This window comes from Pristiophorus japonicus, chromosome 13 (genome assembly GCF_044704955.1).
Source record: "Pristiophorus japonicus isolate sPriJap1 chromosome 13, sPriJap1.hap1, whole genome shotgun sequence".
NCBI lineage: Eukaryota > Metazoa > Chordata > Chondrichthyes > Pristiophoridae > Pristiophorus > Pristiophorus japonicus.
Genome location: NC_091989.1, coordinates 79,322,868 through 79,350,551, shown reverse-complemented (window position 1 = coordinate 79,350,551; position 27,684 = coordinate 79,322,868). Strand labels below are relative to the sequence as shown.

The 27,684-nt window shown below is 46.4% G+C and overlaps 1 protein-coding gene across 9 annotated transcripts in view; it reads right to left on the bottom strand.

The window, feature by feature from the left end:
- The window catches only part of cfap54 (cilia and flagella associated protein 54), a 724,932-nt gene that overhangs the window by 329,652 nt on the left and 367,596 nt on the right, over window positions 1–27,684 (bottom strand). For all 9 annotated transcript variants that reach the window (XM_070897703.1, XM_070897704.1, XM_070897705.1 and 6 more), the window contains 5 exons: window positions 22,781–22,938; window positions 10,564–10,727; window positions 8,425–8,652; window positions 6,186–6,409; window positions 4,189–4,324 (listed from right to left, as the gene is read on the bottom strand). In XM_070897703.1, the coding sequence (XP_070753804.1) occupies window positions 4,189–4,324; window positions 6,186–6,409; window positions 8,425–8,652; window positions 10,564–10,727; window positions 22,781–22,938 (910 nt within the window). The remainder of the gene's footprint in view (window positions 1–4,188; window positions 4,325–6,185; window positions 6,410–8,424; window positions 8,653–10,563; window positions 10,728–22,780; window positions 22,939–27,684) is intronic.

Below are 27,684 nucleotides of genomic sequence, written 5' to 3'. Positions count from 1 at the left end.
TCTCATTGCTCCTTGTGGGGCTTTACTGTGCGTAATTTGGTTGCCGTATTTGCCTACATTACAACACTGACTGCACTGCAACAGTACTTCATTGGCTGAGAAGCACTTAAAGACGTTTAAAGGTCATGGCCAGTAATTTTATTGGGGGTTCTCCTGATTTCCTGCTCTAACTTCGGCGGGAGATTAGCAGAAACTCTGGAAAAATGGCGCGAATGGACATTCTCTTGGTTTGCGCCAAAGCTACAGTGGGAGATTGGGGAACCACGTGGAAATTCTATTCCCAAACCAATGGTTAGGGGTTCCATTCTGCTCTTGGAAGCCAGCAAATTCCCTGCACACCCCCACCAACGCCCAGCTTAATATGAACGGGCTGAAAATTACAGGCTGGCGAGTACATGACAGAGTTGTTCTTGCAAATAATTATTATTCTTGAAATAAGTGCATGAATTTGAATGGCTACAGAATTGTAATTACCTTATAAAACTGATTTTAAAGGAATATTAAAAAGAATTCTGAGAAAATCATAACTTGTGATCTGGTGGAAGATGAAATTCAAAATTTGACCTTACTGGACCTTTTGGAAAACATTTACAGGGTTATATTTGGACCGTCAGATACTAATGGGTAAAAATTGGCCCCCGCCCAAAATGGGGCGCTCCCACCGCATTTCAGGGGTTCAGGTCAACACTTTCACAAAATTGCGCTTATTTTTTTGTTTTGATCCGTAAGTTGGTCATAATGGGGGCGATGACTACACCTGAGGGGCAAAAACGTGGCGGTGACAGCAACTGAGGGGGCGGTGCGAAGTCACTGCCGCGATGACGTCGTCACGGCACCGCGTCACCACGGCTCAACCTTCACTTAAAGGGGAGAGCTTCCGCGCTTATGGGCCACCAGGGAGGGTTTCGGCCGGGCCAGCGGTCTGGCACCCAAGAGGGGGTGCCAGGCTGCCTGTTGGCGGCCCGGCCAAATCCGGGGACATATTTGTTGGGCCGACCATTCAGTCGGCCGACAAAAAAAAACATGGCGGCAGTGGCAGTAGGCCCCCCACCCCTTTAAGGGAAGCCGCACCGCCACTATCGAAGGGTGAAAGCTTGATTTGGCATCGCTGGGCAGGTCGAAGATTTTCTATGGGGAATGTCGCCATCGGGGGGTTAGATCGGCGGTGTGGATGGTGATGATGCATATACTGCGGATCGGCAGCATCGCCGGGAAAACTTGGGAGAGCAATTGGGCTATCAGTGGTCATTCCACCAAAGGTCAGCGACCACTCCACTCCACAGCATGGCCACCGATTTGCGGTGGTAACAGGCTTTACGGAAAGGGGCAATTTTAGCCCATAAGGTACTTAAGAAAGCTATGTTACAGTAAATACAAGACTTATTGTCCAGACATAAATGTTTCCATAATTGAATATATAAACTGAGGTGAATATCACTCAAAGTAGCTTTAATATCTGAAATGAAAGTAAATGGGCAGGAAAGTTACAACCACTTGAAAAGCTTGGTCCTGAATGAGAAGAAATTTAACCAAGAGGCACGCAAGGGTTTGGGTGCAGATAGTGGATTAAAACCTCCAACCCACTGACTTATGCATTTAAATTGAGCGCATTCAGCTGCTTGCATGCAACTCCCTCAGGAGAGGCGGGCTGCCTATTAGCATATGCTGGACAAGGACCAAAATGACCAGCAACAAGGGAGCAGCAGAGAGGGGAACAGTAGAGCGGTGCAACTCGCAGGAGGTACTAACCATGACACAGGCTGAGCTTCCCTGACATGTCGGAACAGCACTGTCTCCACAGGTGAGGTTGTCGCATTTGTGGTGGCAGACATCTGCAGCCTGCTAGAAGAAGACCTGCTGCTTGCTGGACCCGGTAGCCACACGTTACCGGTGGCTGTCAAAGTCACCACCACCACCTTTAACTTTGTTGCCAACCGGATCCTTCCAGGGCTCTGCCAGACACATATCCAGGATCTCCCAGTCGGTGGCCCACAAGTAACATAGGTGGCATGTTTGTCAGGGCCAAAAATTCACTGCAATGATGCCAGTGAGTATGAGCAGGGAGATTCCACAGAGGTAAAGGCAGGCTGCTCAGATTCCTGCACTGACTGCTGAGATGACCTTGGCCGACAACTTCTGGGTTTTGGAGCCCGTGAGGGCCCCGGCAAAGACTGCTCCACCTGCACCTGTGTATGGGCAGACAATGCCATCGGAACATGTGGTAGCATGTCGGGTACTGATTGAGGGGAGGTCAATGGATGAGAAATGGATGCACTTTGAGCAAAGTCTCCATTTCCATGTCTCCTTTCGCCATCATCCCTCTCATGGCCGAGCCGCATTTCACTGCTACCACAGTGCTGGAGAGAAAAAGTTAAAAGTTAATGCCCCAAACAAGCGCTACCAAATTTCACCCCATAAAATAGTACTGGCAAGGGAAGAATGTTGCGACTTATCATTAACAAGATGATCATATTTCACTTGCTGTTGAAATCAAGTTCATGTGACTGAGTGCTGTTGTCATGTGGGTCACGGATATTTAATTGTGTCAGTAGGCAGCTGGGAGCTCCCCGTCTCCCCATCTTCAATGGCCTGGGATACTGAAACTCCACTGATCTCTGCACTTGTGAGCTAGGAAATTTGTGGAGGCCCATCTCTGCTTCTCTCCCTCTCTCTCATGTACAGTGCTCTCTTCTCCTGCAATGAGGGAAAACACAGACCTCTGAGTGAGTAATGGCATGTGGTCACCTTATGGATGCAGTGCATTTGGTGAGGGTAACTATGAATGAGAGGCATAACATTGCATAAGGATGAGGGTGAGTGGCAGTGGTGGATGGATAGATGGGGATGTGAGGAAGTGCATCGAAAGAGAAGGATGGGTGCGCAGGTGTGAGGACATGATGGGGTGGGCTTGAGAAGACAGAGTGAGGGGGGTGGGGTGATGCGCACAGCAGGATGTAAGTGACTGTGCAACAGTATCACTTTTCTTGAACTGGTTAGATCATTAAAGAGCTTCCTGCATTGAATCCATGAGTGTGGCACCATGCTCTTGCTGCTCACCTCCTGGACCATCTCCAGCCACACCTTCTTGGTGTCAGCACCAGGTTTCCTCTTCCCATTGCTGGGGATGAGTATCACTCTCCGGCTCCTCACTGCCCCCAACAGCACAGTGAAGGCATCATTGAAATGCGACGAAGCCTTTGACCATCTGGGATCCATTCTCAAGTTTCCATTTCTCTTGTTTCCAGCTCCAACTCCTCCAAATTCCATCTTTGGATTGCCCCTATGGTGTTGAGATCGTGTCATGCGGGTCCTCATCGCACATTGAATGCCAAAAGCGAAAATGAAATGCTAATGAGCTGGCCGGGTTAAAACGCCACTGAACAACGTGCTGAACTTACTTCTGGGTTTCCTGTGCGTTAGTGATCCCCCCTCCTCCCCTCCACTCACTCCCAACACATCTCCGAGATAATATCGGGGCCCAATGTGTCAGAAATGCCCTGAATTCAGCCTGCAGTGCCAAATTTGATACCTGATTCAGCTATGATCTACTTCAGTGCTCAACTAACGTCTTTTGGTTTGCAGTCTTCCCAACACTTTTAGGAGCCAAGTTTCTCTCTCCTCCCACCTCCACCTGAACCTAAGTCAGACAGAGCACATCTGAAGTACGCACTTCACTGGGACCCGAACCTTCCCATATTTGTGGGTCAGCTATCTATGCTCCATTGGCACAGGGAAGGCTCTTGGAAGGGGCTTGAGACAAAAGTGAGGGAAGAAGCTGTACCACCCAAGAGTCTTGCAGCAGCAGTGATGGTGACCAACTTCAGAACAGACAGATGGCCTGCAGCCATGGCTGGTCCTGCTGGTCCTGTAAAGAGAAGCCTTTTTGATGCTTCCCAATGCTTGCTGCATACCTATTAGACATCTGATCACCCCTGAATTGGGCCCCTTCCACATGCTGATCTAGCAAAATGAGATGGGAGGAGCAATAACATAAGCCCTGCCTCATTACCATTCAATTTACATGTTTGCACCTGCCCCAGGCACAAGTGCTCTGCCTGAGATGCGCAGCAACAAGAAGCAACTTTCCAGTCTCACAGTCTGCCTTGCTCCCGGGAAATAAGCATTCTTGTAAGGTGAGCTTCATAATAATTTATCCCAGAGCACACAACAGACGAAGTAGATACTTACAACTGTTCCTGAGTCGACTGCAGCTTGTACTAAATGAGGCTGTGGAGGAGGTGGACCATCGTACTCAATGATCCTTTTACAAAGCTGGTCCTGGGCGTATACCAATAGGGGAGTGACTTTCAGAGCGTACCTTTCACTAATAAGCAGACAAAGCAAGAAATCAGAAAATAAAATAAAATTTTGACTTACTGCTTTTAAAGAGCTGGAAAGTCAATAACTGAAGTGTAAAATATTACATTTCATTTTTGAGGCCGTGATTTTCCACACCGGGTGCGGGGGTGTTCTGGCCGCTATCTGTAATGGCAATTCGCAACTACCAAAACTGGAATACAAGTCAGAGGAATAATGCTTAAACCATACCGTGCTCTGCTTGAACCAGATCTAGAGTACTGTGCCCAGTACTGGACACAGAAATACAAGGAGAAGAATGGACTATTCTCTAGTATTAGAGACTTGATGTGAGAAAAGAACAGAGAAAGCTGGGAGTTTCTCCTGTGAGAGGTGATAACCAAAAGGTGACAATATAATATAATATATGAGTATGTAAGATAGTAAACAATATCGAAGAGATAAATGTAAAACAGTGCTTCAAATTAAACAGTGTCATCAGGACAAGAGGTCAGGGGATCAGCCAAGTGTAGGGCCAATTTTGGACTGATGAAAGGAGAGGGATCTGCAGAGGGATCAATAGATTTCTGGGTAGGATAGCAAAAGCAAAAATCTAGTCATTCAAGAGTCAGCTGGATGGTTTGATTTTTCAATCGGATTTATGATTTAAGATGGCTGAAATGCTTTCCTCAATGACATTTATCTTGTTCCTCATCTCATTCATGCCACCTGTAAGGTCCACTCTTAATTCACCCCCAACACTCCCTCCCCTTCCCACAGCACCTTCCCGTGCTAGCACAGGAGATGCAACACCTGCCCTTTTACCTCCTCCCTTCCCACTGTCCAGTGCCCCAAACACTCCTTCCAGGTGAAACAGCGATTTATTTGTACTTTTTTCAATTTATTATACTGTATTCACTGCTCACGATGTGATCTCCTCTACATTGGGAGTCCAAACTTTGTGGAACACCTCCATTCAGTCCGCAAACATTACTCCAAGTTTCCAGTCGCCTGTCATTTTAATTCACTGCCCCACTTCCACCCTGAACTGTTTGTCTTCGGCCTCCTACACTCCTCATTTTTCGATTAAGCAGTTTACAGCTTTCTGGACCCAACACTGAGTTCAACAATTTCAGATCATAACTATTGTCCCCAATTTTTTGGACAGCAGTTGCTGATGATTCTATTCCCATTTACAGCTCCTCTAGACCCATCTTTTGTTTCTTTACCTGTCCTATTACCATCCCCTTCTGCCTCACACCATCGTCCCTTTTGTCATTTAATCTCTCCTGCCTTCTAACCTATCACAGATGGGGTATTAAATTAATGCTTTTTGTATTGATGGCTAGTATTCGTATAATTGTTTCCCATTATTTGGAATAAACTATTTATTTTTACTCGTCAGAAAATGTTTACCCCTCCGCCACCCACCCGCTAACCTCCTTTGCAGTATTTTTTTTTAAATTCAGGGAAATGTACTTTTACTCAATGATTTTCACTAATGTGGTGACATAGTATGAAAGGGTGACGGTTCATATCCCTGATTCCTCATGTTAGGGTTGAAAGTCCTCTAAGTGGTTTTAGACACTGGCTAATCCATTTGTGTTAAATTCCTATAATTGTTATATTATTTCAAATAGAGTTACATGTTTGTTAAAATGGCACACACAAGAATTTGGTGGTGATACGTTAACTGTGCTAAAATAATGCACAATATTTCAACCCCACAGCTGCTTTGCTGTTCATTTGGAGGAAACACAAGGTGAAATCAAAGGGCGTATCCACAGAGAGTGAGGTGAACTTGTGGGTTCAGTCTTTACAGCTCATCTCTCCTAAAAAGATAGAAAAACACAACATAAAATGGGGCAGATGATTAAAAAATCACTCACTGTGTTACTGCGTTGAACTGGATGGCTAAGTAGACCAAGGATTCCCACTTTTTTTGATTGCACAGCAATTCTAAAGAGTACAGTACCATGGCACACACCCAGTGTAAGTCAACTACAGTTACATCATCAAATGGGTGTTCAAATTTCAGATTAAATCCACCTTCATCATCTGATATGCCTCCTACACAGCTAGGGACATCAAAGACGCCATCTGAATCAACAAACTGATTAAGAAAAAATGAAAAAAGGATTTTAACCATTGCATAAAATACAGAAAATGATTTACCTTACATGAAATGTCGTTGTCTGACCTGAAATATATTTGATATTTCCACCATTACAGTGAAAGGATGGAAATTAAATTGATGAGCCTGATGTTGGTCAAGAAAAACATTTCTGCATTGCAATTATTGACCACTTTAAGGGCCCAAGTTTCCACAGGATAAAAAACGGGCGCCCCTCCGAGCTGGGCGCCCGTTTTTCGCGCCTAAAACGGCGCCAGAAAAAAAACGCGCTATTCTCGAGCGCTTTGCAGCTCCTTGTCTGTTTGGCGCGGCGCCCAGGGGGGCGGAGCCTACACTCACGCCGATTTTGTAAGTGGGAGGGGGCGGGTACTATTTAGATTTTTTTTTCCTGCCGGCAACGCTGCGCGTGCGCGTTGGAGCGTTCGCGCATGCTTAGTGTGAAAAAAAACATTGGCACTCGGCCATTTTTGTAGTTCTTTGTAGCTGTTTAATTTTTGAACATTTTTTAATAATACCACATTGCCATCAGCACTGAGGCTTCCCTTCTCACTGTCTCCTTCCCCTCCCTCCCCTCCGCAGCAACAAACGGCTGTCTCCTTCCCCTCCCTCCCCTGCGCAGCAACAAGCCGCTGTCTCCTTCCCCTCCCTCCACGGCAACAAGCCGCTGTCTCCTTCCCCTCCCTCCCCTGCGCGGCAACAAGCCGCTGTCTCCTTCCCCTCCCTCCCCTGCGCGGCAACAAGCCGCTGTCTCCTTCCCCTCCCTCCCCTGCGTGGCAACAAGCCGCTGTCTCCTTCCCCTCCCTCCATGGCAACAAGCCGCTGTCTCCTTCCCCTCCCTCCCCTGTGCGGCAACAAACGGCAGTTTCCTTCGAACGATGGCTAAAGCACTTTCACACAGGTAGGAAGATGGTTTATTTAATCTTTTCTTTGCTTATAAATGTTTATTCAGGTTGGATTTATTTGTATAATATTTGTAGAAGTATAAATAAGGATTGATTGTAGAATTTAATGAGTTCCCTTCCCCCCCCCTCCTCCCCCCATCTCGTTCTGGACGCCTAATTTGTAACCTGCGCCTGATTTTTTAATGTGTAGAACAGGTTTTTTCAGTTCTAAAAAAATCTTCACTTGCTCCATTCTACTTTAGTTTGGAGTGCGTTTTCACTGTGGAAATTTTGAAATCAGGCGTCAGTGGCCGGACACGCCCCCCTTTTGAAGAAAAAATTCTGTTCTAAAGTAGAACTGTTCCACCTCACTAGAACTGCAGAAAAAAAAATGTGGTGAATTGCGATTTCTAAGATAGTCCGTTCTCCACCAGTTGCTCCTAAAAATCAGGTGCAAATCATGTGGAAACTTGGGCCCATTGTATGACAATAGTTAAATTACAGAGTAACAAGCTTTGCAAACAATAACAACAACAACTTGCATTTATATAGCACCTTTAATGTCGTAAAACATTCCAAGGTGCTTCACAGGAGCGTTATCAAACACAATTTGACATCGAGCCACATGAGGAGATGTTAGGGCAGATGACCAAAAGCTTAATCAAAGAGGTAGATTTTAAAAAGCACCTTAGGAAAGAAAGGTAGAGAGGCGGAGAGGTTTAGACAGGGAATTCCAGAGCTGAGGGCCTCGGCAGCTGAAGGCACGGCCGCCAATGGTTGAGTGATTAAAATCATGGATGCTCACGAGCTCAGGATTGGAGGAGCGCAGGGATCTCGGAGGGTTGTAGGGATGAAGAAGGTTAGAGATAGAGGGGTGAGGCCGAACTTGGTGCAAAACAAGCCACACTCCTTTAGCTTTTCAGCTGATTAATGTTTAAATTTCATTACTCCAATAAAACTGATTTCTACCAAATTACTTAGGCCAGGAAATTACTTGGAGCTGTTTCCATCTTTTGCCGTTACTACCGATGGAGCGGAAACAGCTCCCAGGAATAATTTCCTGGCCTTAGACTACACATTTCAGTCTCATGAACATAATCTTGATGCCGCTACCTTGATATTAGTGTAGGTATTCTGTAGTTGTACTATCATATCAAGGAGATTCTGTGCAGCTAAGTTGAATGGCAGACAGAGCATAGACTTGACTCTGTCTGTGGATAAAATGGCTTCATTTGATGAGTCCATGCCAGTTACATACATCATTGCAACATGTGCACAGTTCCATAGTAGTCGACAGGCATTCTGCAGAATTGTCCAATGGCCTCCACGATGTGCAATCACCTAAAATTAGAGAACAACTTTTCATTGTAAATGTAATTTTGAGTTAAACTGTTAATATTGTTGTGTAACTTTCCACCTAATCAGATTCTTTGTTTTAGGTAACTATGGAGAGGGACTATCAAGAAAATAGTACTTAAAAAAAAATCATGATTTCTGTGAAATTACGTAGATATTTTAAATGGGCAATTTATTTAGAAGCAGTGCTGATAGTGCTTCCCGTGACCATCATTCATGGTATTACCAAAACAAAGTCCTATCAAAGGAATAATCTGTCTCCACCTGACAATTTTAAAGCATCAAAGCACGGTAGAAAGGGACAACCAAGAGACCATGTTAAATGTACAGATACACTTCCTTTAGATTTACATTGTGAAAAATTAGCAGGAAACACTACAGAGCTACACTGTTTAAACTCTGTGGACAGCCAAGCATTAAATACTTCAAAAATTATATCAAGCGAGTCACCTCATGCAGATCATCCTTATCATTCTCCTCTTTTTCTACAGTCTCACCCTCCCAACTTTCTGGCTGAAGGCTTAACCATTTCATTGTGATGAAGCAGATATTGACAGTATGCTAGTGGTGGTAAAAATAACAGTTCAACATACCTGATTGAGACACTGGCCAGATTTTAAGTTTTTGACCCATCTGGTGTTGGAGTGAGGGGGTGGAGGAAAGAGAGAGGGGGTCCGATCCCTGGTCCGGTGGGGGGGCTGATGGTGGGGGAGGTGGAGGGGCCGGGATGAAGCACTCCTGCTCCTCCCGGCCCATAACATTGCTCCCTGAGGTTGCCGGGAATCCCGAGGCCTGGGAACCCCAGCCAACCACAGAGGCTTCCAGCTTCATTATAATATTAAAGTGCCAACTCGCCTCCCGGTTGGCTGCCCACTCCCGGTCTGCCTCTGTTAAACCCGGAAGTGGGCAGGTCGGAGATGGATTGGAGTCGGAATTCGCATCTTTTATATTTTAGCCTCCCACCCGACCCGACCCACCTATTCTTTTCGGTTAAAATTCGCCATATTGAGCTTGTCCAATCCTCAAAAATGGCCTTTTGCCAAGGAGGTGGAGGTGCCACAGAGAGCTCCCTATCTTCCATTCCCATTAACGCTCTATGAACTGAGCTTTGGCCGCGAGTGCAGAGTGCAACAACAGTGGACTCGTTGAGGGTCAAGGACTGTCCCCACGCTGACTAAGTTCACCTCAAGGCAGGAGCTTCAGAGTGGGTTGAAGTTCTTGGAGGAAGATGATGTAAACAAAAGGTACTGGTGGACCAATGGTCAGCAATCTGATCGGTGCCATCTGAGTGAAGCTTTGTAGAGGTTTAACTCCTTTGGAATGCAGACACAGTGGCAGAATAGTGAATGCTGAGGATTATCCTCTGGGAACTGCATCAATTCCTGACCCAGACATTAGCAAAGTGTTCAAAATAGGGTGGTACAATTTACAAGGTATGTAGTGCTCTGTTTTACTTGAGCGGTGTCTGTGAAAGGCCATTTTCAACAATATTAAAAATGACATTTTGCTTCAATCTGTTCTGGAATGCTGGATGAGACAACTCACCAACAATGCCAGTGAACTTCTTCTGGTGAGCGACAGAACAGAAACTTGTCACTGATTCTATGAACAGAGATGTTAGTGCATGGCCCAATACAAGGTCTTTTCCACAGCCCAGTAGGAGGTGATCATATGAACACTCGGCATGATTTTCTTAAAGGGCCAGATAATTGTTCTCCATGGATAACAGCTATGTCTATTTGTATGTGGAGACTGAATGAGTGAGGCAGAATTATTTTTGTAAGAAATGTCTACATGTCTATGACCTAATTTTTCATTGGAAAGAAAGTAACTTTAGGGAAACAAGCACCAATTTCAACGACAATCACCGTACTTATATCAACCAAAACTAATTACCATTGCTTTTTTGAAGTATACAAAGGCCTTGTTTAATTGTTGTGTAATAAAAATGGCAGAAGTGCTCGGCGTGCTTGGTTCTCCTGTAAATTGATCAGTTTCTTCAGTCAGTTGGGAGTTCATAACATTAATAATGCTCTCAGAAATGGCATTGTCCTCTTCCACTAAAAGATTAAACAACAAGTAATTATGGTTAGCATAAAAATCAAAACCTGATTCAGAATTATACTTTAAAAAAAAATATTACCACAATTAGATAACTAGATATGAGTTTTAAAAAGCTTAACTATTTCTGAAACAAGGTTTTGCAATACAGCTTTAGATGGTTTAACAGTACATGTTGCCTCCCTTCTGTGAAGGAGTCCTTTCAACCTAAATTAATAAAAATCAGAAAGGAGCCATAGTAAAGGCATCTATATCCTATGTGCACAGTCATGCCTCGAAATTCAATGGCCTGTGATCCCGGTGGATTGAGGAGGCACCTCATTTGCATGAGGTAGGCAGGTGCAAGTGCTACGTGGGGTGCATTTGTGGTGCCTGCCTGTCCCCTGGCAGCAGAAATTCAGCCGGCCTGAGATGAGAGACGGTTGCGTCCTGCTCAACGCCGGTAGTGTCCCATTCAGGCTCGATCAAGAATATTTTTTTTAATAAAATGTTTTTCTTCTTTAAGGTCCAGACTGCTTGCCTGATTTGGATTCCCCACCCCGTGGGCCCACGTACGCTTGGGGAGTTCCCAAACCCGGCTCTGGCAACCCAGCCCGTCATTCCACCCTTACACGGCAATCGGGAAACTCCCAGAAAAGATGGAGAAGCATCGATGGCTGGTCTCCCCGGTTCCGTGGGGGCTCCATTGGGCTCCTGCTGAAGTTACTGCAGGAGACGGACAGAAACGCTGTGGAAGTTTGGGGCTTAATATACTAAACGCAAAGGTTGTTTGCAAACACTTCCCCACACAAAAGTGTGTGTGAAACTCATTCTTACCACTGCACAATGCTTCTTCATACAGTAGGTTAGTATGAACTTAGTCCTCTGTGTAAATTCTAACAGATCTTTAAAAAATACTGTAATCCAGGTCATAACCTCTGCCTCTATTTTAATCAGGTGGCAGCTGTTGATGATTCTGCAATTCACATTTACACCACTTCTTTGTTTCTTTACTTGTCCCATTACCATTTCATTTTGCTTTGTACAATCATACCTTTTGTCTTTTATTCTCTCGTGCCTTCCACCCTATCACAGACCTTCCCTTTTGTTCTTTCCTCCACTCCCCCCTTTCCCTGGCCATGCACTTGCATAAAATCTGTTAAATCTATAACTTCTTCCAGTTCTGATGAAGTGTCATCAACCTGCAACGTTGACTCTGTTTCTCTCTGCACCTATGCTGCCTGTCCTGCTGAGTACTTCCAGCATTTTATGCTTTTATTTCAGATTTCCATTATCTGCAGTATTTTGCTTTTGTACTGTAAACATATTGGTTTCAGTCTGTCAGCAGCAAGTCAGGTCCAAATGTGACCCATTATATTGTGGAGTTTCCATTTTACTATTCAGAATTTGCAACACTAAGGGCTCAATTTTCCCTGGTCATTTGCGCCGTTTTTTTGGCACACGCCGTTTTTTTCTGGCGTATTAATTTTTTTCCAAGATTCCCCCTGCGATCTGCGACGGCGTAACTGACTTAGCTATGATTTTTCTAGGCCAGTTTTCTTTGATGTTCCCTCATGTCTGCGCCAGTTTTTTCAATTGTTCGCAGTTTGACCAACATTTTTTTCTCTTCGTTGGCGTATCTGGTCACTCCCGAAAAACCTTCTGGTGAGTTAAGAAAACCAGCGCACATTCACAAATCTGCGCTGAAAGATGCCATTGTTTTTAAATCGAAGATTTTGGAGGGAGTCAAGAACACTGTCAAAATCAATAATAAAGTTCAGCCTTTTTATAATCTGTCAACGTAGAAGTGTAAATTTGTTGGATTTCAGAAGTTTCCTCATTTTTTTTACTCACTCACACGCCACCAGCGAATGTCTTTGAAGCAGGGCTGGAGATTGTAGCTTTGGCTGGCAGAATCGGCCTCGTGCCCGGACACAACGGCTCGGGGTTCGGCTACAAAATAAGCCGTGGGGGGTGGGGTTGGGGGGAGGAGAGAGAGAAAGCGAGGTGCCGAACGGAAGGCTTGGAACCCAGGGAGGGGGAGGGAGAGAGAGAAGTCACTCCAATTATTAAAGGCTGGGGGGTGGGAAGAGGAGAGGAGAGAGAGGTGTCGATCGGAAGGCTTTGAGCCCGGGGAGGGGGAGGGAGAGAGAGAAGTCACAAGACTCGGGGGGGGGGGGGGGTGGGTGAGAGAGGAGAAGTCACAAGACCTTTGGGAGTGGTTCATCCATACAGATCTGGAGAGATACAACTTTGAACCTGTGCTGCCTGCTTTCCTGGCGTTTTGAGCTTCTTTCAAAGATTAAATTTAAGTATGGAGGCAATACTGACAGCGCCATGCCTTGAGCGAGCCTTCTGTATCATGGTGCCATGTAGTAGACAATTGATTCGACTTCATTGCATCAGGAACATCAGAGCCCATAGGGTGCTGGACAGCAGGCCTTACCCACCTCGGGTATATCGAGACAGGCATTCGTACCTGCACCTGAGTGATGCAGACTATGTCCACAAAGAAGTTGTAAGTGAGATCTGAGAGTTGGTCAAAGCAGACCTGCAACCTAGAAGCAGCAGGAGGACTGCTTTGTCAGTTGCACTTTCATTCTATGCCTCTGGATCATTTCAAGCTACAACTAGGGATGTGTGCGCCATCTCTCAACATACAACACTTCTCCATTCGCCAGGTCATGGCTGCACTGTATGCGCGTAGGAATGACTTCATAAAGTTCCCCATGATCACCCAAGCAATCCATGACAGAGCTGTGGGCTTCTCCAAGATTGTTGGCTTCCCAAAGGTACAGGGCTACATTCACTGTACCCACATCACCTGGCAAGCACCTTTGGAGGACCTTCCGAGATGTACAGGAACAGAAAAGGCTTCCACTTCATTAAGGTGCAGCTCGTGTGCATATCATGTCAGTCGGTGCAAGATACCCTGGCAGCACTCATGATGCATTCATCCTACGTGACAGTGTTATATCTGCCATGTGTCAGCAGCAGCCAACAGGGCATAGCTGGCTACTGGGAGGCAAAGGATACGGCCTCACCACCTGGCTCATGGCGCGTAACCTGGACGGAAGCTGACCATCAATAAAACATGTCGCGCAGCATCATTGAGAGGACCATTGGCATATTGAACCAGCGTTTCCGATGCCTGGACCATTCCGGAGGCTACTTACTGTTTATCTCCCCTGAGATTGTCGGTCAGTTCACTGTTGTGTGCTGCATGCTGCATAACTTAGCCATCATGAGCCAGCAGCACCTGGTAGTTGAAGTCCCACCTGCGGTGTGGGAGTGGCTGATGATAATGATGTGGAAGATGCAGGTGACGAGCAGGAAGAGGAGGACAAGTACGACAAGGATGAGGAAGCCATGTAAGTGCCTGAAGCCGGTGCATGACGGTGGAGGAGGGCGGGCCATCGTGCTCCTTAACGTTTGCTCAAGCCTTGCACCAGCAGCTCATCCGTGAACGGTTTACTGATGACTGAGGGCTCAGCGACAACTATTCTACATGGACATGTTTACTGTTTGGAGCTGTTCCATAATGTTGTGTTGTGTTAATGAAATATGATTCAGTTTTAATGTAAAATATGTTTTATTCAAAAGTTTACAATGTAGGGATGGCCACGAGGGAGGAAATGTCAGAGGTAATGCAAACTACGTCACTGACCATGAGGGGGGGAACATTGCAGATAGTTCAGACAGTTTTGCTCAACATGAGGGAGGGAATGTTGCAGGTCGTTGAGACACTGTCTGGCCGCATGAGGGATGGCATGTTGGAGTTACTTTAATAAAATTATTCTTGCATCAAACTTTACTTTGATCTCACTCTTGAAGATCACTTATAAACTTGTAAATTTATATAACTTACAAAAAACTTTTAATTTGAGAACCGTTACAACAGTAACAATAATAACAACAACAACAGCAAAGAACGGCTGCAGCCATCTCTCATCCCCCTTATACTAAGACCGCCCGCTGTGCTTGGTCTTGGACACTCCACCACCCCTTCCCACCAGGCCTTGGTGCAGAGTTTCTGCCTTGATACCAAGCTTATTCTTTCTAACATTTCGGGTAATGCACACCTCTTTGTGGGGGGGGGGGGGGGAGAGGTGGCGGCTTCGTCAGCATCAGGCGGCAAGTTGAAGGGCCCAGGCGGCAAGTTGGAGGACCCGGCTTTGGGCTCTTCAGAGGCTGGTGCGGGGATGGGAGTGGGAGTGACAGTTGATTCTGTCAATGGGCGCGGAGTCTTGCCGTGTTTCCTTATGGCAGCACCTAACTCCAACATGCTGTTCCTCGTGCGCCCTGACAGTGTCTCAACGACCTGCAACATTCCTTCCCTCATGGTCAGTGATGTGGTTTGCACTACCTCTGACATCCCCTCCCTCATGGCCACTATTCCCTCACTGACCCCAGCTATTTTCAATATACATTAATGATTTAGACGAAGGAATTGAGTGTAATATCTCCAAGTTTGCAGGTGACACTAAGCTGGGTGGCAGTGTGAGCTGTGAGGAGGACGCTAACAGGCTGCAGAGTGACTTGGACAGGTTAGGTGAGTGGGCAAATGCATGGCAGATGCAGTATAATGTGGATAAATGTGAGGTTATCCACTTTGATGGCAAAAACAGGAAAGCAGAATATTATCTGAATGGTGACAGATTAGGAAAAGGGGAGGTGCAACGAGACCTGGGTGTCATGATACATCAGTCATTGAAAGTTGGCATGCAGGTACAGCAAGTGGTGAAGAAGGCAAATGGCATGTTGGCCTTCATAGCAATTTGAGTATAGGAGCAGGGAGATCTTACTGCAGTTGTACAGGGCCTTGGTGAGGCCACACAGTTTTGGTCTCCTAATCTGAGGAAGGACATTCTTGCTATTGAGGGAGTGCAGCGATGGTTCACCAAACTGATTCCCGGGTTGGCAGGACTGACATATGAAGAAAGACTGGATTGACTAGGCTTATATTCACTGGAGTTTAGAAGAATGAAAGGGGATCTCATAGAAACATATAACATTTTGATGGGATTGGACAGGTTAGATGGAGGAAGAATGTTCCCGATGTTGGGGAAGTCCAGAACCAGGGGTCACAGTCTAAGGATAAGGGGTAAGCCATTTAGGACCGAGATGAAGAGAAACTTCTTTACTCAGAGAATTGTGAACCTGTGGAATTCTCTACCACAGAAAGTTGTTGAGGCCAGTTCGTTAGATATATTCAAAAGAGAGTTAGATGTGGCCCTTACGGTTAAAGGGATCAAGGGATATGGAGAGAAAGCAGGAATAGGGTACTAAAGTTTCAAAAATGATCAGCCATGATCACATTGAATGGTGGTGCAGGCTCGAAGGGCCGAATGGCCTATTCCTGCGCCAATTTTCTATGTTTCTATGTTTCTATGATGGTCCCGGATATCGTTTCCATTTCTCGTGTCATTGCTGTCACTTCTCCCAACAGTCCCGCTGCCTCTTCACTCACCCCACTGATGGCGTCCAGGAGTGATCGAGTAAGGTCCATGCTCTCTGCACTCAATGACATCATCTGAACCACATCTGTTACATCCTGCATCTCAGGAGAGCGCGGTCGAGTTCTCCTTCCCCTCCTCCCCATGGGTGTGGCTTGCACCCCAACACTGGGACCCATAGCCTGGGATGGTGGGGCCCTGGGTGTGCCTCGCAACCTTGGAAGGTGTGAAACCATGGAATGTCCCACCAACACTCAAACCACTAATCACGGAAGGAGCTGTCATCTCCATGAGCGGCACCTCCTCCAAAGTCAGTACAAGAGTGGGAGCTTCACTCAGCTCCATCCCCTCCCCCATGTTCTTGGTCTGTGTCATGTATTCAACTGTCATTGTAACCCATGTATAAACTGACCTAAGTTGTACACCGTGATAACATTGACCACTAGGTGGTGAACTTGTGGGAGACACTCCTAACCTGGACTTTCAGGTATAAAAGGGGAAGCTCCACCCGCCTTCATCACGTCAATGCTGGCTAATAAAGGACTGGTCACAGAGTGACCTTCTCTCAAGTATGGGCCTCATGTGCATTTATACTGTATAGTAAGGATATATTATTGGCGACGAGAAACTGGGATTTAAACCACACGAGCATGGCCACGAGCAGCACAGACGAGAGGTACTGTGTTGGTGATGATTGGGACGATTTTATTGAGAGACTACAGCAAAGTTTCGTCACCAAGGAATGGTTGGGACAGGATTCGGCCGACAAACGCAGGGCTCATCTCCTGATGGTTTGTGGATCCAGGACGTACTCCCTGATGAAGGACCTTCCAGCGCCAGAGAAGCCGGCAGACAAAACTTTTGAAGAGCTCAGTAAGTTGATCGGGGAACACTTTAAAGCGGCGAGCAGCATGCACATGGCTAGACACCGGTTTTACACGCACCGGCGGCGAGAAGGGCAAAGCGTTCCAGACTTCGTGGCAGACCTCCGGCAACTGCCGAGCCTATATAAGTTCCCAGATGCATGCAGAGCGGAGATGCTGCGAGACTTTTTTATTGAGGGCATCGGGCACGCTGGGGTTTTCAGGAAACTGATTGAGACCAAAGACTTGACACTGGAAACGGCGGCTTTGATGGCCCAGACATTTATCTCAGGGGAGGAAGAGACCAGAATGATGTTTGACAAAAATCTTGGCTTAAATGCACCAAATGGACAGGGAGTCAACATTGTTAATGCAGGACACAGTTCTCCAGGCAGGCAGGGGCAATTGGACATGACCAGGCACGTAGTCGAACCCTTAGGGGGAATTCAACAGAGACAATGGCTAGCTGAACGGTGATTCATGCCATCGCAAGGGACAATGCGGCCAGTAATGGGGCCATCAACACCTGTTAATGGTGCGCTTAAGGACAGTTACAGAGATAGCCAGAGACGATTGACTGGTAATGGACCTTTTGTTTCCAAAAACAGCTCATGTTGGAGGTGTGGAGCCAAACACACAGCGAGAGCTTGCAGGTATCAGCAATATACCTGCAGAAACTGCAATGTCAGCGGTTACTTGGCGCATATGTGTAGGAAGCCTGCAGCCAGGTTGATGTATGAGGAGGACGGGCCAGATGTAAGCCCGACAAGGCCAAATGAACACTGGGGGAAATTGCTGGAAGCTGAAGTTCAGTGAGATCATGTGGAGCACATATACAGTTCATATACCAGGACACCGCCGATAATGATGAAAGTGCTCCTCAATGGCATCCCAGTATCAATGGAGCTCGACACAGGAGCCAGCCAGTCCCTGATGAGTATCAAACAGTTCGACAAGTTATGCGTGTCCAAGGTCAGGAGGCCAACATTATTGCCGAGTGACGCACAGCTACGGACATATACAAAGGAGATCATTCCGGAGCTAGGCAGTGCCACGGTAGCCGTGACCCACAAAGATTCGGAGAACAGCTTGCCACTCTGGATTGTCCCAGGGGGCGGTCCCGCACTACTGGGGAGGAGTTGGCTTGCTGTCATGAACTGGAAATGGGGCGATGTCATTGCAATTTCTTCTGTGGAGCGAGTATCATGCTCACAGGTCCTGGACAAATTTGACTCATTATTTCAACACGGCATTGGCACTTTCATGGGGACCAAGGTAGCGATTCACATAAACACGGACGCCAGGCCAATACATGACAAGGCCAGAGCGGTGCCGTACGTGATGCGGGAAAAGATAGAAGGCGAACTGGATCGCCTGCTGAGGGAAGGCATCATCTCGCCAGTCGAATTCAGTGACTGGGCGAGCCCAATTGTGCCAGTGCTCAAGGCGGATGGGTCGGTCAGGATATGTGGTGATTACAAGGCCACCATCAATCATGTGTCACTCCAAGACCAGTACCCGTTACCGAGAGCGGAGGACCTTTTTGCGATGCTATCCGGTGGCAAACTTTTTTCAAAATTGGACCTGACCTCAGCTTACATGACAAAGGAGCTGGCGAGTGAGTCGAAGAACCTGAACACCAAGGGGTTGTTTGAGTACAACAGATGTCTGTTCGGGATTCGCTCGGCCGCCGCGATCTTTCAACGAAATATGAAAAGCCTTCTCAAGTCGATTCCAAGGGCGGTGGTTTTTCAAGACGACATCCTCATCATGGGTTGTGATACTGAAGAACACATCCACAACCTGGAGGAGATGCTACGCAGACTGGACCGGGTAGGTCTGCGACTGAAAAACGCGAAATGCGTCTTCCTAGCTCCAGAGGTAGAATTCCTGGGGATGAGGGTAGCAGCAGACGGGATCAGATCTACTATGTCCAAAGCGGAAGTGATTAAGAGAGTACCCAGACCCCGCAACACGACGGAGCTGCATTCGTTCCCGGGGCTCCTGAACTATTTTGGTAACTTTTTTCCCAAATTGAGCACGCTGTTAGAGTCCCTGCAGGTGCTCCTACGCAAAGGTCGTGATTGGGTCTGGGGGGACAGCCAGGAAAGGGCTTTTGATAGAGCATGCAATTTGTTATGCTCCAACAATCTGTTAATGCTTTATGATCCATGTAAGAAACTTGTTTTAATGTGCGATGTGTCATCCTATGGGGATGGGTGTGTGTTGCAGCATGTGAATGCCAAGGGTCAGTTACAGCCGGTAGCGTATGCCTCCAGAAGTCTGTCCCAGGCAGAAAGGGGCTACGGGATGGTAGAAAAGGAAACACTTGCATGTGTATATACAGTAAAAAAAAATGCACCAGTACCTGTTTGACAGGAAGTTTGAACTGGAGACAGATCACAAACCCCTAATGTCCCTTTTGGCCAACAACAAGGCCATAAATGCAAATATATCAGCCCGCATACAGAGGTGGGCACTCACATTAGCCATCTATGACTATACAATTCGGCACAGACCTAGCACTGAAAACTGCACCGATGCACTCAGCAGGCTCCTACTAGCCACCACCAAGGGGGCAGCCAAGCATGCTGCTGAGATGGTCATGGCTGTTGAAGCTTTCAAAAGCGAAGGCTCACCCGTGACAGCCCGTCAGATCAAAGTCTGGACTAATAGAGACCCGCGACTGTCTTTAGTCAAGAAATGTGTCCTTAATGGGGACTGGGCAGCCACGTACGGGGCATGCCCTGAGGAATTTAAACCATTTCACAGGCGCAAGAATTAACTCTCAATTCAGGCCGATTGCCTATTGTGGGGAAACCAAGTAGTCATGCCCCAAATGGGCAGAAAGGTGTTCATCAGAGAACTCCACAATGAGCACCCGGGCATTGTCATAATGAAGGCAATTGCCAGGTCACATATTTGGCGGTCAGGGATAGATGCAGACCTGGAACTTTGTGTTCGCAGGTGCAACACGTGTGCCTAGCTGGGCAATACGCCCAGGGAATCGCCCCTTAGCCCCTGGTCCTGGCCCGCCAAGCTATGGTCACGTATCCATGTGTATTACGCAGGTCCTTTCATGGGAAAAATGTTTTTGGTTGTAGTAGACACCTATTCCAAATGGATCGAGTGTGACATTCTTAATTCAAGCACATCCTCTGCCACGGTAAAAAGTCTACGGGCAATGTTCGCTGCCCATGGTCTACCGGACGTCTTGGTCAGTGACAATGGCCCGTGCTTTACAAGCATTGAATTCCAGGACTTCATGGCAGGAAATGGTATCAACCATGTCAGAACGGCACCGTTCAAGCCGGCCTCAAACGGCCAGGCGGAACGAGCAGTGCAGATAATCAAACAGGGGATGCTCAGAATCCAAGGGGGTTCCCTACAAAGCTGCTTATCACGCCTCCTGTTGGCCAATAGATTCCGACCACACTCGCTCACAGGGGTTCCACCCGCAGAGCTGCTAATGAAAAGGACGCTCAAAACTAGGTTATCCCTTATACACCCCACCATGAAATAAATTGTTGAGAGCAGGCGCCAGTCACAATGTGACTACCATGACAGGAATGCGAGGGCGCAATGTATTGATGTTAATGACCCTGGCTTTGTCCTCAACTATGCTGCAGGGCCCAAATGGCTCGCAGGCACTTTGATTGCCAAAGAGGGGAATAGGATTCTAGTAGGTAAACTTACCAATGGACAAATCTGCCGCAAACACGTGGATCAAACAAAAAGGAGGTTCAGCAACCCCATAGAGGAAGCAGAGGAAGAACACGATGTAGAGTTCACTCCATCACAGGGGACCGAATACCGGAACCAAGTGGAGGAGAGCCCAGTCACTGTGGGCAGTCCGGACAGTCCTGAGGCACCGCAAACAGCAGACACTCAGGCCAGCGCCCAACAACCGGAGCCCCAACTCAGGCGCCCTACAAGGGAGCGTAAACCACCAGAGAGACTTAACCTGTGATACCAATAAGACTTTGTGGGGGAGGTGATGTCATGTATTCAACTGTCATTGTAACCCATGTATAAACTGACCTAAGTTGTACACTGTGAGAACATTTATCACTAGGTGGTGAACTTGTGGGAGACACTCCTAACCTGGACTTTCAGGTATAAAAGGGGAAGCTCCACCCACCTTTATCACTTCAGTGCCGGCTAATAAAGGACTGGTCACAGAGTGACCTTCTCTCAAGTATGGGCCTCATGTGCATTTATACTGTTATAGTAAGGACATATTAGTCTGGAGGGTGGGATTGGAAGATGTTCTCCTCTTCAGGCTCATCCGTGTCTGAATCTTCTTCTGCATTGTCAGGGTTGGCCTCAAGTTCTGCAAAATATAACAGAACAGTCAAATGGTTAGCAGCAGAGGAGGGGGCAGGATGGGTGGCATGAGTAGCTCACACATCGCAGACAGGCAGCAGGTTGAATAAAAGGGCCACGATGAATTTGCAGGACGTACCCTCTCCCTCGAGTGTGGGCCCAGCTTGTGCAGTACTGATTGTTTTTTCCCCAGACAGGATCCATCAAAGCAGCGACCCTCTCTTCCAAGTGTGTCAGTGTGTGCAGATTTGCCGGGCCTCCTCATGTTCGAGTTCTTTCCTTTTTATTATGTGCCACCTTCCTCTGCAAAGATGAAAATGCAATTTTTAGAGAGGGTGACTTTCTGCTGCATGGGACACACAGATGGTCACATTTACAACTGCAATTTCATTGAATAAATGAAAATATTACTTACACTAACTACTTGACCAAGGTCCTGCCACTTCTTTTTACACTGGCCTCCAGATCTCGTGGTCGTCACCATTGCACAGTAATCTTCTGCAACTTGGTTCCAGTGTTTCTTCATTTCTTTGGGTGGAACTGTTATGTGACCTCTGCTGGTGTCCAGCTCCTGCCATCTGTTCTCAATCACAGTATCTAGTGCCTCCACTTCTTCCTGTAAGAAATTCTTGGTTCTTGCACTGCATTGCAACTTGTATTGCTGCAGCTGCGACTTTTCCAATGCTTTCACGCAGCAACTGTAGCACACACAACTGGCTCTTTAAAAATCCGAACTGTTCTGAGCATGCACGTCCATTGGAACGACGTAAAAAACGTAACTTTTTTTTCTGAGCATGCGCAGAAGGTGCGATTTCGTTTTTTGGCGCAGACAGCAGGCTCCACCCCCCGAAGCGACTGAACAGGCTGCGCGGCGCCAAATTCGAATTATACATCAGGGAAACTTTGGCAAAATATTTCTGCTGCATTTCTGGCCTAGAAAAATGGGCGTAACTCTGGCAATATGCCAGAAAACGGGCTTGGGGAAAATTGAGCCCTATGATTGCCTTTGATTTCATGCCCAGTAATCATTGGCTTTTCAAAATTGAAATTGGCTTTTTTTTTTAGTTCACCAGCATTTACTGCTTTGTTAAACCAACAGCAGAACAGCAATAATAATGATCAAAGTATCCTTCATATTTGAGCTAATATTTTATGTGCAGCAGGAGGCAGATGCTACAATTCCACCATCTGGAATAAGTGTCCCAATGTTTCTTTTCAAGCCTTAGCTCCCACTCCTCCAGTTAGGGACAAAACTGAGCGAATACTTCATGGTTCAGTGCCCAGCTTCGCAAATACAACAAAGATGGCAGCTTCAATTATGAGGCATTATTCTGGAACATTCCTTGAGGTTTGTTGAAAAAAGCATACATATTTATTTAATTGGATGGTTCATGGCCTGGCCATTTTTCTAAGTGCAGCGTAACCTACTGATGACTGTTGATTCTGATGATTTTTCTTTTCTTCTGAGTGAATACAGTTGCGTTTCAGGAGATTGTAGCATAGTTTCTGAATCGTCACCCTCTGTATCTTCGAGTAGAGCACCAGAATTATGTAGAGTAAAGATATCAGTGTCCAAAAAGGAATATCTGTAAACAACATAGAAGCAACAATCTGTTAGGGGAAACTCGCCTACTTTAATGCAAGTCACTCGAGGAACAGCATTTGCTACAGAAATTTTCATTTAACACAGCAGTGAAAATCTGCTTTTCGAACTTAGACTTAATTTTTTCTTTCACAGATATAAAATTATTAGGTCTGATTTAAAGAGTTTCTTTTAAAAGCATACTAGCTGCAAAATGACTACTGCAACCTTAACCCTGATATGTGAGAGCAAGGGGTGTGAGGAATTAAAGTGTCATAGAAACATAGAAAATAGGTGCAGGAGTAGGCCATTCAGCCCTTCGAGCCTGCACCACCATTCAATATGATCATGGCTGATTATGCAACTTCAGTACCCCATTCCTGCTTTCTCTCCATACCCCCTGATCCCTTTAGCCATAAGGGCCACATCTAACTCCCTTTTGACAATATCTAACAAACCGGCCTCAATAACGTTCTGTGGTAGAGAATTCCACAGGTTCACAACTCTCTGAGTGAAGAAGTTTCTCCTCATCTCGGTCCTAAATGGCTTACCCCTTATCCTTAGACTGTGACCCCTGGTTCTGGACTTCCCCAACATCAGGAACATTCTTCCTGCATCTAATCTGTCCAATCACATCAAAATTTTATATGTTTCTATGAGATCCCCTCTCATTCTTCTAAATTTCAGTGAATATAAGCCTAGTCGATCCAGTTTTTCTTCATATGTCAGTCCTGCCATCCCGGGAATCAGTCTGGTGAACCTTTGCTGCACTCCCTCAATAGCAAGAATGTCGTTCCTCAGATTAGGGAACCAAAACTGTACACAATATTCAAGGTGTGGCCTCACCAAGGCCCTGTACAGCTGCAGTAAGACCTTCCTGCTCCTATACACAAATCCTCTTTCTATGAAGGCCAACATGCCATTTGCCTTCTTAACCGCCTGCTGTACCTGCATGCCAACTTTCAATGACTGATGTACCATGACACCCAGGTCTCGTTGCACTTCCCCTTTTCCTAATCTGTCACCATTCAGATAATATTCTGCCTTCCTGTTTTTGCCATCAAAGTGGATAACCTCATATTTATCTACATTATACTGCATCTGCCATGCATTTGCCCACTCACCTAACGTGTCCAAGTCACCCTGCAGCCTCTTAACATTCTCCTCACAGCTCACCCATTTAGCGTCATCTGCAAATTTGGAGATATTACATTCAATTCCTTCATCTAAATCATTAATGTATATTGTGAATAGCTGGGGTCCCAGCACCGAACCTTGCGTACCCCATTAGTCACTGCCTGCCATTCTGAAAAGGACCTGTTTATTCCTACTCTTTGCTTCCTGTCTGCCAACCAGTTCTCTATCCACGTCAATACATTACCCCCAATACCATGTACTTTAATTCTGCACACTAATCTCTTGTGTGGGGCCTTGTCAAAAGCCTTTTGAAAGTCAAATATACCACATCCACTGGTTCTCCCTTGTCCACTCTACTAGTTACATCCTCAAAAAATTCTAGAAGATTTGTCAAGCATGATTTCCCTTTCATAAATCCATGCTGACTTGGACCGATCCTGTCACTGCTTTCCAAATGCGCTGCTATAACATCTTTAATAATTGATTCCAACATTTTCCCCACTACCAATGTCAGGCTAACCGGTCTATAATTTCCGGTTTTCTCTCCTCATCCTTTTTTAAAAAGTAGGATTACATTAGCTACCCTCCAATCCATAGGAACTGATCCAGAGTCTATAGAATGTTGGAAAATGACCACCAATGCATCCACTATTTCTAGGGCCACTTCCTTAAGTACTCTGGGATACAGACGATCAGGCCCTGGGGATTTATCGGCCTTCAATCCCAGCAATTTCCCTAACACAATTTCCTGACTAATAAGGATTTCCTTCAGTTCCTCCTTCTCGCTGGACCCTCAGTCTCCTAGTATTTCCAGAAGGTTATTTGTGCCTTCCTTAGTGAAGACAGAACCACGCTGCACATGCATCTCATGTCATTTTAACAGGCACGTCTCAGACATCGTGTGAGGCCCTCCCTCCATTCATACGTCGGAGTTTGATGAAGCCATTCAGGCCCTGACTATCTTTTAACCGGCATAAGCGAGGTCGGTACCTGGTGTTGGTCTTGCGAGAGAAACCCGCAGGCCAAGGATCAGCATGCCAAGAAGGCCGTAAAGGTCAAATTGTTTAATTTTTTTTAAAGGTTTTCTTGGGGGCCAGAAGCAGCAGGAGTCAACAGCTGCGGCCTCCTGCCGCATCTGTCCGACTCCTGCCTGACATCAATGATGCTCGGGTTTGGGTGGGAGTTAGGCCTGGTCTATTTAAATAAGGCCGATGAGCTGAAATGGCAGTGGCCTCAAGTTTGTGAGTAGGGTTGAGTTAAAATAAGGGTTAAATTATGTTTGGAAATTGACTTCTATTCTTGTGGCCCTACATGAAATATATTAGAAAGAAGCAAGCCAAGCCAATCCTATTGATTACCATCAGATATATACCCTCGAGAAAAATGACCTCAATGAAAGAAAGAATTAATATGCATCACCAAGCTATTAAGCAATGCATTATCTAACAATCCTAGCATAGGCAGTAGTAGCCAGCATTCCAAGTGGCTATTGTTGTCATGTCTTTGTTCACATGGTATGAAATTAACATTGAACATTGTTCAGGTAAAGTGGCTCAGTCTCAATTCAATTTGTCAAATGAGACATTCTGGCCCCGATATTTACAAGAAGGCAGGGAGGATGCGAGGAAGGCTAAAAACAGCCTAATAACCCCTGCCCCCACCCTGCGATCTCTGAAATCAATGGAAAGGGGAATTCAACAGAATAACAGGCAGTCGATCCAGTACTGCCAGTTGCCCCTGCCCCCGCCGCCCCCCCCTTCAACTGCTGAAGTTGAAATTATCCCAAACATCGTGTCAGTGCTTAACTGGATAAAACAGTGGCTTATCCACAACTGGACATCGGACAAGTCTGACAACACAGAGGCAGTGGAGTAATTGAGAGAGGTGGCGGAGAGGTAGAGCCAGGTGTAATCAGCATACATGTGGAAATTGACCCATTTTCTGTAAATGATGTTGCCAAGGGACAGCATGTAGATGAAGAAGGGGAGGGGAACAAGGATAGATCCTTAGGGATTCCGGAGGTAATGCTGCAGGGTAGGAAGAGAAACCATTGTTGGAGATGCTCCGGCTACGATTGGATAGGTAATAGTGGACCAAACGAGGACTATCGCACTGAGCTGAGCAACGAAGGAGAGGCAATGAAGGAGGATGGTGTGATTGGTGTGATGGTTGCAGATAGGTGGAGGAGACTGTGGAGGGTTAGTGCATCATATCACAAAGGATGTCAATCGTGACTTTGGTTAGGACTGTTTCAGCGTTGTGATCGGGGAAAAAATTAAGTGGAGAGATTCCAACACAGAGTTGCGGTAAAGATGGGCATGGAATTTGGGAGGCAACAACACATTCAAGAACTTTAGAGAGGAAAAGGAGGTAGAAGATGATGCGCTACTCTGAAAGGATTGAGTCGGGGCAGGGTTTTTTTGAGGAGAAAGAGAGTGATGATTGCAGTTTAATAATTTGTTGGTTTGCCAGCCAATATACCCCGTAAGCTGCTCACTGCCTCCTGTGCGGCCTGCCTCGCGCAATGCACGGTCTATGAACATCAGGCCTCTTCCCATTAACCAGCTGAACTTCTACCACATTCCTGGCAGTAAGTATTTTAAAGCGCTTATTGTCCTAATCTCCCCTCCCATGGGCTAAGAATGAACCCCTGAAGTTCCCAATGCAAAATGTCCCAGAGTCCCTGGAGACTTTGGACCTTTCTTAATGCTATAACCACTGCCACATTCCTTGCCGTCCTCTCACTTTCCTAGTTGTTAACATCCCACCACCCAAGGCCCCCAGTAGCACTTGGTCATTGAGTTCCCAGCCATCAGTCACAGAACAGCTTTAAGTCCGTTGACAATTGTCTGGGGTCAATTTGTGTCAGGGTCTTCTAATGCTGTCTTTCGGGGTTTCCACTGAAGTTATGGAAGAACAGCAGGCGAACCTCCATGGAAATTCACCCCGGTGTTCTTCCAACTGGCCTACACAGCTGTTTTTTGGCCAACAGCTGGGGATTCAGAGAAGGGATCGCTTCTTGAACTATGGGTCAGTTGAAGGGAGAGGGTCAGTATCACAATTACAGTAGGAGAACCACTGAGAACCCCAAAAAGATCAAAGGAGGTTAGGCCACATTCACTTGGGGCCTCATACTACTCAATGCTACCACAGCCTGCTCCAGCCTTAATTCTGCGAGACTCCAGTTCCCATCCCCAATTTCGAGTACTAACACATCGATGACAGAGAATGGGACGACCTTGGATCTATCCTGGAGGTGGTGAAGGTTGAACAGGTTGCCATTGGTTCTGTAGTTTAGTTCCACTCCAGCGGGGAGCTTGTTGAGAGTGAGATGAAGCACTGCAGCAAGGAAGATCGAAAAGAGCGTTGGTGCGATGACGCAGCCCTGCTTGACCACGGTCCGGATGTGGATTGGGTCTGTAGTGGATCAGTTGGTCAGGATCACGGCTTGTATGTCACCGTGGAGCAGGCGGAGGATGGTGACAAACTCCTATATGGCTCAGAGACGTGGACCATACACAGCAGACATCTCAAAGTGCTAGAGATGTACCACCAACGCTGCCTCCGCAAGATCCTGCAAATCCACTGCGAGGACAGAAGCACCAACGTCAGT